The sequence below is a fragment of the Pteropus vampyrus genome, unplaced genomic scaffold (assembly GCF_000151845.1).
Source record: "Pteropus vampyrus isolate Shadow unplaced genomic scaffold, Pvam_2.0 Scaffold438, whole genome shotgun sequence".
In the NCBI taxonomy this organism is placed as follows: Eukaryota; Metazoa; Chordata; class Mammalia; order Chiroptera; family Pteropodidae; genus Pteropus; species Pteropus vampyrus.
The window spans coordinates 138,208-149,592 of record NW_011889219.1 but is presented as its reverse complement, the minus strand read 5'-3'; the positions used below and the strand labels follow the sequence as shown (position 1 = coordinate 149,592).

Below are 11,385 nucleotides of genomic sequence, written 5' to 3'. Positions count from 1 at the left end.
AGCCTGACAATTTCCACTTTTAAATGCACTGTGTAGTCCAATGACATTTAGGGTACTTCTTGGTACAGTTAAGTCTACCACGTCGCTATTTGTGTCCTATTTGACTATATGTTCCTGGTTCTTTTCTCCTCCTTTCTTGACATTTCTTTCTTCCTTTTTGAATTAAGTATTCTTCAGTATTCTATTTTATCCCTTCTGGCTTATTATCCTTAAATGGTTGCTCAGGGGTTTACAATATGTGTCTTTGACTTACCCCAGTCTAACCATAAACAACATGACACAGTTTGCATATAAGAACTTCCATCCCCTCCTCCTTTTCTCTTTCATTTCTTTGTGCTTTTTGTTTCATATTTTACTTCTGCATATGAGAGACACAGAAATTAAATGTATCATTCCTTCTTTAAACAGTCAATAGTCTTTTAAAGAAATTAAGAGGTGAGGGGAAGAAATCTTTGATATTTATTTCCGTATTTATGATGTCTGAGATTCGTCATTCCTTAATGTGGATCCGAACTTCCACGTGGTATCACTGCTGCCTGATGAGCTTCTATCAGGCCGATGAAACACAAAGACTGTGACCTTCCCATCTCTTAGCTCAGTGCATGCTTCGAATAGTACTTGAAACATTAAAAGTGTTGTTTTAAAAGTTCAGTCTGGTAAGTGCTTCATTAGAAGTATATGGACTGGACAGGGGGGCCCACAGAAGGTCCCACCCACTCAGCCAAGTCACGTTCAGAAAAATTTTACTAAAATGGTAATACAGATCATTAACGACAGAGACGTTTTCCCGAAGGTTAAGTGAAGGGAAGACAGGTTAAGAAAAAGAACAGTGGTAGAAAAAGATGCACGTGAAGGCACATTGGAATAAACTGTCTTGACACATCCTGGTGACGATGACAAGCAGGTGTCTTTCTCAGGAGGTGTGGAGGACCGGGGTAAACAGGCTGAACAGGAAGGGCTAGGCCAGACTTCGAGGCACCTCGAACAGCCCAGGAGGGGCTGCGGGTTTATCTCACAGGCGCCGGAAAAGGCTCCGAGCCAGTGGGATGACGCAGGAGCCAGAGGGAGGCGCGGGGCCGAGTGGGCGAATGTCAAGGAGTCGCACAGAACGCCGTGCGGCGGGGCGCTGGGGCCGGCAGGAGACACAGCCCGGGTTCGATCCACAGGGCCTGGGGGTCCATCGGACTTCGTAGGAATGGAGGGGGAGAACAGAGGGGACCAAATCTCAACCCAAGAGCAGAGGAAAGAAAGTGGAGCAGGGTCAACGGGCTGGGCGGCCAGGAGCCAGGCAGCAGCCGAGCGCACTGCCGGCCCCCCCGGGGCGCCCTCGCGCTGAGCCACCTGGCTGCGCCTGTCTCACCTGAAACTGTCGTTTACAGCTGCAGGGGCCATGACACGGAAGCCAGGTACGGAGAGGGGGAAACAACCCCACTCAGTGACAACCTGTGCTGCTTCCAAGAACCAGTTATGTGAGCGGTGACGGCAGGAGGTGGGGGACGAGAAAGACACACCCCGGGTTTACAACGGGGCAGGCCTAACGCCCGGAAAGTGCCCGGGGGAGCCTGGGAGCGTGCGGCGGCCGTCCCTGCCCAGTGTCCCTGGGGCAAGTGCTTGGATGCTTGATGCGAACTTAAAGCAGAGGCCAGCTGAGCAACTGACCACTACTCGCGGACTGAAAAAGTGACAGAAAAAGTGACAGATGACGAAATGTGATGCTAAAAAGCCCAAGCTAAGCCTCTCATCCTCACAGAAGCCATTCCCCAATGGCCGGGAAGACAGACTCTCCCACAAACCGAAACTGCACCTGCCATCTGGGGCTGCGACACTCTACAGGGAGTTTTACGTCAATGTCCACACAGGCGACGACACCCCTCCGCTTTCCCCGTGGAACAGGGAGCCGACGGGGGTGAGGTGATGCTCTCTCCCCGGGTCAAGGCTACTCAGGTGCGTGTGTGTCACCACGGCTGCCTTCACTCTGCCCAGAGCAAACAATGCTACCCGCTCCGTCCTACCCGCAGCGCATGGCACCAGGGGATGTGGAAGTGTGGGCGTGCTCAGTGGGGACCAGCACCCGCTCTGCGAAGGCTGCTGGCCGCCGGCAGGGACCTGAGCGGCACAGGTTTCCAGGGGGCTGCACTTCGCCCAGCACTTCCGGCACCCCCGCCCCGACTCCCAGTTCACCGAAGGTCAAAGTTTTGGATGAAGAACTGTCATCCCCCGCCAACTTACAGAAGCATCCCTCCAGTACCCCCGGCCACTCTGGGCCTGAAGTGAACATGATGCCCGATTTCCTCCCCCCAAGGGAAGAGTAGGCCTGGGGACGGAAGTGGGAGACAGAGGCTCAGGGCAAGACAGGCTTGCTGGGCACAAATGACTGGATGCTCTGGACGGCTGGGGGCTGTGAAGCGGGGCGCCGAGATGCTGGACAGCCTGGCCCGCACGTGAAGTCTCACTGGATGCCAGGAGTGACATAGAAAGAGACACTAGACTCCCCCAGGAGTCCCCAAGGCAGGTGGCCACCTGCTGAGTGCCCTGCTAACAGGACAACAGTACCAGGCCGGGGCCAGGACCAGGCTCCAGGCAAGTGCATGAGGCGGGGCTGAGCAATCGGGTCTGACGGGAGCGGGACCAAGATGAACACCAAGGTCAGAATCCCAGAAGCAGCACCATCGGACTCCAGAGAGACCGTTTACCTGGTCGCCGGCAGAGTGCTGACGCGGGTGAAGAACACGGACGGCTCGACCTCCACGTGCAGCCCCAGGGACAGGCTCCTGTAGTACCCTTCGACGTGGCCCGGGCCTCCGGAGTATTTGAAATTCAAGATCGCTTCCAGGGTCTAAAAAGAGGTAAAAATGGTGTCAGCGCACTGCAGCTGATCGGCGCTCCCCCAGGACGCAGGCTTTGCTCAGGTGAGGCAGACGATAACCCCAAAGGGTAAAGTCATCAGCTCGGGGCGACTGTCACGCCAGGGTGACAGCCGGCACCATCTCTCCTGTGATGCTCTGAGCCCAGATATGCAAACAAAAAGGGGCTCCCAAACTATCCTGTGGCTGGATACAGCATTTGAGAGAGAAAAGCCCACTTTGATCAGCATCACTTAAACACACATAATCGGCGGGAGTGAGGGGACACTTCCACGAGGGAGGTAGATCGTGGCTCCCAGGCCAACATCCTCTGAACCCATCGAGAAATGAGGTCACAGGCTGACCACGAGCCAGCGGCCAAGGAGAGACGAGATCTTCTAAGAGGGACAGGGTGAGGACACCGTGTCACCGGGGGCAGAGCCAGCCACCACACAGCCAACAGGAAGAGATCAGCTCGAGCGTTCGTGAACTGCCTGCGCTGAGCGGGGCCCTCTAGGTGGCCCAGGCATGCAGGGAAGGTAAGAAACCAAACCCCGGCCCCCGGTCCGTGCCCATCCAGACCCTTCTCTCCCGTGAAGCGAACCTCCGAGCTTCTGGAGGAGGGGTGGCAAGTGCCAGGGGCACCGAGGCAGAGCGAAACACGTGACTCCAGCGGGGCCTCCAAAAGCTGGGGCGAGGGCCCGGGGCCAGACCCCGCCCGGCCCCCACGCCAGTGCCACCGGAGGGCTCCTGCCACTGGGCGCGTCATCTCGCCGTTCTCAGACTTGGCTTCTCAAGTGTTCAGCGGGGACAATAACGAAGACCTTTCAGAGGCATGAACGAGTTGAATAAATGCCCGTCTCCGTCGGCTCCGTCGCCGTCGGACACCGAGGCCACGTGGCTGACACTGGGGGAAATGCGGAATGGACCTCAGCGCCGTTTCTTTCATTTTATTCACCGTTTTTTTAATGGTCAAACACACATAACGTAAATAAGACCATTTGGACTATTTTGAAATGTACGTTTCCGTGTACAGTTGGTGGCTGTGCCACCAACACCGTCATCCTCCCAAACGGAAACTCTGTCCCCGTTGAACCCCAGCTCCCTATTTCCTCCTGCCCCCCGCCGCTCGCACCACCCCTCTCTCTGCCTCTGAATCTGATGACTCTAAAAGCCTCTTATAAATTATTCCATTATGTGCGTGGGCCACGTGTGCGTCTCCACCCATCCATCCATGAACCTCCCCGTGCTCCCCCTGTGGTACTGTGAATAATGCTATGAACCCAGGTGCACCAGTATCTGTCCTGAGACCTTGCTCTCAATTCTCTTGGGTATACGATTATTTATACGTATATTTATTATTTTAGAAATCACCATACCATTTTCCACAGTGGCTGGACAACTTTATAGTCTCACCAGCAGTGCACAGGGGTTCCAATTTCTCCACATCCTTGTACATTTGTTATTTTCTGCTTTTGGTTTTTTGTTTTTTTTTTCTTAATAATAGCCCTCCTAACGGGTGTGAAGCAGCATCTCACTTTGATTTTGATTTGCATTTTCCTAATGACAGGTGACACTGAGCATCTTTTCATGTGCTTACTGGCCACCTGTTATTGTCCCTAGAGAACGGTCTTTTCCAGGCCTTCCGGCCCCTTGTGAAAGGCCACCTCCCGCCACTCCCCAGGGTGTCCTCATGCCATGTGCTTACAGGTTCCCTTCGACTGCTGCCACCAGGAGTGCCCCCCACTAACTTTTCCACCTATGAGTGCTGCTCCACCCTTGGGGCTCAGAGAAAGCCACGCCTCCTCCAGGAAGAAGACTTCAGTCCTCCGCACTTATAAAGGCCCCAGTGAAATACAGATTGTTTTTAATATGCAAGGATATTTTGGACTCACCAAAACCACAAATCCTTTTGCAAAAGCATAAAGCTCTGTGCTATCACCTCGAAAGGACCTCCTGTGAACGTGTCTTACGCTTTTTGAAAACCACCTTGTCATCAGCAGAAGGTGAGACCTCACACCTCACACATCTCAATAAGCCTTTCTGAATCCAAGTGACTTCCATTTGTTTGGTCTGTTGTTTTATTCGTCTTCAAACACTTCCTGGAGACTTTCTGAGTGCTTATTAAAGCCCTGTGCTTATTAGAACAAGGTGAATAGGTGTGGTCGCTGATCTCGGAAAATTCAGAAAAGGCTGAGTGAATAAATGTCTGAATAAATTAACTGAATTGAACAACTGTGCCAACCTCTCACCCAACACACGTACAGCAGCTTCCACGAACTGCAGGTACACTGGTCAAGAAAACAAACAGATTCTCAATGATGCTCTTGCAAAGCCAAAACCTGTGAAGTAACAGAAAAATGTCACACTGGCTTTTTTTCATTTTTTTAGGTACACTTGAAAGTCGCCTCCAGAGAGTAATGTAGTAGAAATCATCTGGGAACTAAGCAAAAAACAGAGATAGGTAACGTTCAAGTATCATGTAACGGAGATGAAATAGTCTGTCTTTCTATTTTTTTGGAATTGGCTGTTTCTTCGCTCTGTAGAGAACCAAGAAAAAGATACAAGTATGGAGAAAATATCTGTCTAATTTACGAAAATCAAGCACAAAAAGGTTTTGTGAAATTGAGTATTACTGCCTTTCTTCTTTGATTTAAAAAAAAAAAAGCTTCCTCGGACACATAAAATTGGAATATTTTAATAAAACCATGAAGTGAGTTGGTGAGGCAAGACACAGGATGCTCAAGTTTCTCAATCAAAACAAGGAGAAGCACTGCTCTGCCGTGAGACTCCTTTCTTAGAGCCTGTCGCTGTCTTCCCTTTGAGAAGACGTCCATCCCAAACGTCAGTAATGGGCAAAGAACTACAGAAGAAATATTTTCTAGGCATACAGCTGATTGAGCTAAAACGAAAGGTCTTTCAATGGCTGCCTTTAATTGAGCACCTACTCAGTGCCAAACGCTATGCTAAGTGATCCGCGCACATTGCCTCTAACATGCGCAAGGAACGTCCTGTTTTCAGGCACAGGCTCAGAGCAGTCAGGTGACTGTTCCAATCCACACTCCGGGGGAGCAGCACCTCCAGGATGTAAGCACAGAGCTGGGTGGCTCTACAGCCCGCTCCTTGCCTTTTATACAGACTGCTCAGAATAGCACTCGGACACCCATCTGATCATGCACTCACTGACCCTGGGTGACCTACTGCAGGGTAAGGGACTACGGCAGAAACAGTACCAGCCTCGAGGGGCTCAAGTCTAGTCAAAGACACGAGCCCGGAAACATCGAATGTAAATTGTGTCATGTCACAGAGAAGCAACGTAGGATGTGAGGATTCAGAGGAAAGGACCGTGCGTGCCTGGTGGGCAGGAGTGGACAGAAAGGAACAATGACCCAGCCAGGAAGACGGGGTCAGGCAACTGTGAAACTGAAAAGTGACACAGAATAGAGAAGCATCGATTAAATCGAAGCAGACTAGTTCCTGAAAATATCGATGGCAGCGGCGACCCTCTAAATCAAGCTCATTGAGGAAGAAGAGAAACTAATCACCAATATCGAGAATGAAACCGAATATCAGTAGTGTAGATCTTACATGCAGTAAAATGATAATAAAGAAATGATGTAAATAATTTAGTGCCAATAGATCCAACAACAGATAAAATGGGCACATTACCCAATGGACTCAAGAAGAAATAGAAAGCCTGAAGAGCCTCGTAGCAATTGAAGAAGACACTGGGTTCATAATTAAAAACACCCTCCTGAAAGAAGCTCCAAGCGCTCAGATGGTTTCCCAGCTGGATTTCATCAAACCTTCATCAGCGATAACACCAATTTTACACAAACGTCTTCAGAAAAATAAGGAGAAAACACCCCCATTCTTTTCATGAGGCCAAAATCAGACAGAGTTTACACGGGAAAAACCACAGGCCTAAATTCCACATGAATTTAGATGTAAAAACCCGTAACAAAATACTACTGAATCGAATTCAGTAATCTATAAGACGGATAACACATCAGGACCAAGTAAGTTTATCTCAATAATACGAGGTTGGTTTAACATCAGAAACTCAATCAATGCCATTCACCATATTAAAGGACCATTGACCAAGACCAAAAAGGCCACATGATCATCTTGATAGCTTCAGAAAATGCAGTTGACAAAATTCAAAACCCTTTTATGAATTAAAACAAACAAACAAACAAACCTCAGCAAACTAGGCATGAAAAAGAACAACCTGGGAAAAGTCACGTCCCTCCTCTAGAGCTCAATGTCCTCGCCTGTAAAATCAGAGTTCTGCCAGTGTAGCCTGAGGCTCTTATCAACTTCTGTAAGAACCGCTGCTGGTCATTCTGTATTACTAACCTGCCATGATTTCTAACCTGACTTAGGCTCTTGCCAGAGAAAAGCAATCACCCTGTACAGCATCCTAACTAATTTGTGTGTCTAAGAAAGAGATCTCTGATTATTTTAAAGACCTCGACTGGACCTTTCTCTCACAAATTTTCTGCTTTATTCCTGGGATGTGATGTAGTAATAATTGTGATGTGATTCACTTAATAAGTCAAGCATGCAAGACCAGAGGTCCCAGCTGGGGCTCATTCCCCAAGAGACCGGCACTACAGTTTACTTAAGGTCAATGAAACATACAAATGAAAGCCATACCATTCCTTTCCAGTTAGTTAACACTTTCAGCCAAGGTCTTTCTTCAGTGTTAATTATGCCTTAAAGATGTCAAGTGACTACAAATTAATGGTGCATCCACAGTAATGCAGAAATCACTTTGAGCAGTACCAGCCATCAAAACAACTCCTACTCAAGAGGCCTAGAAGTCTCTCATTGGCTGAGAAGGGTCAGGACAGCAGATCCAGATGGAAGAGGATGTGGCTGGGAACTGATCAAAGGCTACAGCAAACATCTGATTTGGAGTACCAAGAAATGCGGCCATGTTCATGCCTGCGTGTGTATGTGTGAAGTACATATTCATATCATTTGACTATTTTTTTTAATTAACCTGTCAGTCTTTCTCCTTCCAGATTTCTAGGAGGTTTTCTATATTAAGGAAATTACTCCTTGCCTGTAATATAAATTGCAAATATTTTTCACAGCTGGACACTGTCCTTAGCTTTCTGAATGATATTTATGCCTCGCGGAAATTTTTAATTTTCTTCTAGTTAATGCATCAATCTTTCACGTCTCCTGCACTTTTCCGGGTCCTCAATCATGGTTATAAACACTCTCCACACTCCAAAGCTATAAAGTATAATTCTCCCATTTCCTTCTACTAAAGTTTAGCTTTTAAACTTTTAACTTTGATATTATCTCAAAGTGACAGAAAGATACAAAAGAATTCCCAATTCAAAACTTGTTCACATTTTGTTCTATTATTTTATAATTCTCAGTCTCTCTCTTGCAGATAGACAGACGATGGATGGATGGATGGATGGATGGATGGATGGATGGATGGATATACGGACGGACAGAAGGACGGACAGACAGACAGATGGTATCCACAAAGTTTCTCCATTGTTTAGTTCCATTTTCCTTTAGCAATCAGGAAGTAATTTGTGTGGAGATGCTTTGAGAATTGCTAGAGATCTGATTCCTCATTAAATTTTCGCCCACTGGTTTTAGCATCATTGATAATTTTCTAACAACATCATTCATTCCATATGACGGAGAGCTTTTTCCTCCCCCATTTATTTATTTGGTTGTTAATATCCACATGGATTCATGGACTCTTATTTTATCCAATGGGTTATAATCTGTTATTGTCACTATTCATGTTGATGCTCAGATTTTCCCAGGTTTGCCACCTGTTCAAGCTGCTGTGTCCTTTGACATGCCCTCATCATTTTTTAAGCCCTCCCTTACTTTACGGAATAACAAGATGTTCCAGAATCATCTTATCTCTTCCCTGCCCTGGGAATCAGCCAATTCTCTGGAGAGGACCGGATCTTTCCGGTGGGGAATGATAACGAGAAATGGGGGTTAGATGTGCTCGTGGCCCCTAAGGCGCTCCTGCTTCAAGGCTTTTTCAGTGAACGAACCTGAGAAATATGTACATTAAGTCCCCACTTAAAGTCGTAGAACCTAGGGCAATGTTATGTGAAATGCTGTATAACAAAACCAGTTTTACCATGGACTGATTGCTATACATGAGGGTTAGGTTCCTACGGCATTTCATCAACACTGCAATAAAGTGCTGAACGAAATGACGGTACTCGAGGACCTGCTGTATGTTTATGTCTGCCTGGATATGCAGACATACAAATGCATGTTGGTATCTATTTCCACATCTCTTTCTATATAGATATGAATATAGGTGTATAAACGGAACAAAGATATAGAAATACATCACAAATAGGGAGTGTACAGTGATGCCTCAAGCTCCAAACTTGTACCAGAAGATACATTCTAATTTCCCCTCTTTCCACATCTGTAACAACCTTCTCTGATTGTGAGAAATGTAGCTCCCATCATCCTCAATATATTTACTCAATTTCTCACACATAAAATACACAGAAAGAGGTCTCGTAATTGCTAATACATACTATTACAAAAAGCAAATCTTCCAACTAGAGTTCAGTATTTGTTAACATTTTCTTTTTAGTGTGAGGTAAACTTTATGTACAGTCAGATATACAATTCAATGAGTTTTGACAAATGTATGCCCCACATCACTATCGGCCTGATAAAAACACAGAACATTTCCGTCAGCCAGGAAGTTCCCTCGTGCCCCTTATAATCAAAAACACCTACTTCCATAGACAACCACTTTTCTGAAAATGTTCACCAAAATAAATTTACCTTTTCTTGAATTTCACATAAATGGAATCATATAGTATGTTCTCTTTTAAAGCTGGCTCCCTTCATGCAGTAAGATGTTTGAGATTAATCCATGTTACTGTATGAATATGGATTCACATAGTGACAGCTTTACAGAGAGAGCTAATTTTTTTCATTGTTCATTAGTGTTCCATTGTATAAATATGCCACAATCTGTTTATCCATTCTCCAATTAATAGACATTTGAGTTGTTTTAAATTTGAGGCTATTAAAAATCAAGCTACTATAAAACAAATTTTTGTGCAAGTTTTTTCGTGGATACATGCTTTTACTTCTCTTGGATAAATACTTAGGAGTAGAATCACTGGGTCACTAAGGCAGATATATATTTAACTTAGTAAGAAGCTACAGTTTTCAAATTAGGTTGACCATTTTACACCCCTACTAGCAATGTAAGAGTTCCAGCTGCTCCGCAACCTTGCCAACATCAGGTGTTGTCGATTTTATAAAATTGCAAATAAAATTATCATCATCCTAGCAGATGTGTGTCTCATTGTGGTATGAATCTGTGTTTCCAGCGAGGTATGTCCTATGCGTGTCTGGGTTGCCAAGAGCGCATATGGAGAACGTCTGCAGTGAATAATCAACAAACACAGGACACGTGTAAACGGACGTGTGACTCTGGCTCATGCATACTGCTAAGTTAGCGGGCTCTGAAACAATACTGAAACGGAGTACACAGCGGCTAATTCAAGAGAGAGGTGGCCTGTCTTCATTCACGAATACCCCGCGTCAGGCATGACAGTGGCCAGAGGTGACGCCAAGCAAAAACGCGAAGGAAGGAGGAAGGGAGTTGGGCAAAGCAGTTGGTGGGAAGTGAGCTGTGCCAGCTTCTGCTCACTGTCAGATCCATGTGATCAGTTTCCACCTTCGGTTCGGGGTCAGGGAGAGGCGCTCCTTCCCGTGGGAGGCAGGCAGCTCCCCTCCACAGGACACAAGCCTTGACCAAGGGCCCCCAGAGGCAGAGCTCTCAGCATTCCGCCATTAAACCCCAGTGCCTGGGAGTTCCATATCTTAGAACCCTGGCCCAATGCTGAGTGGGCCGTAAGAGGCCATCCGATGTTAAAGCTGCGACAAGTCTGTCTTTGAGCTCATCAGCCTCAACATCCGCGCTCACACTGCTGCACCTTCATGATGACCCTAAAAGCATTCTAGCCACAGAATGTGGAATCTCAAACAAGCTCACTTTCACCGTACGCTGCCTCTGACAGGCACGGTGCCATGTGGTCTGTTAACCTGGGCTGAAAATATGAAGTTCATTTACTCAAATGGTGGAGACGTAATTCTGGCTTTACTCAAGGGAGGTATAAGAATCAGAAAGGCTTAATTCACAGAGAAGGAAGGATACTTTCTTGTTAATGATGTTTAGCCAGGTTCTTATTTTGGGGAGCTATAAGTGCACCAAAAAGGCGAGATGGGGGAGAATTTCCAGTATACTAAGCGCTTGCTTGAATTACATGATTTTAAAAAGACACAGAATGATTTAACGTGCTCAATAGTCAAATAGTTAAAATGACAGCTATATTTAAATTCAAGACTTGTGTACCAGCCATTAAAGCATGGAAGGCATCTGACTTCTCCTTCCCTAATTCTCACGTCCATGTCTTGACGAAAGACTCAATGTGAGGACATCTGAAGGTTCAGGGTAGAGGCTCTCTGACCCACCCTGCTCAGTAAACAGCTGCGTCTTTCACTGTGG

At 46.6% G+C, this 11,385-nt stretch overlaps 1 protein-coding gene across 1 annotated transcript in view; it reads right to left on the bottom strand.

The window, feature by feature from the left end:
• LOC105306488 (trafficking protein particle complex subunit 9-like) overlaps positions 1-11,385 on the bottom strand; it is a 285,172-nt gene that overhangs the window by 135,586 nt on the left and 138,201 nt on the right. The window contains exon 8 of the mRNA XM_011381532.2: positions 2,694-2,836. Coding sequence (XP_011379834.2) covers positions 2,694-2,836 — 143 coding nt within the window. The remainder of the gene's footprint in view (positions 1-2,693; positions 2,837-11,385) is intronic.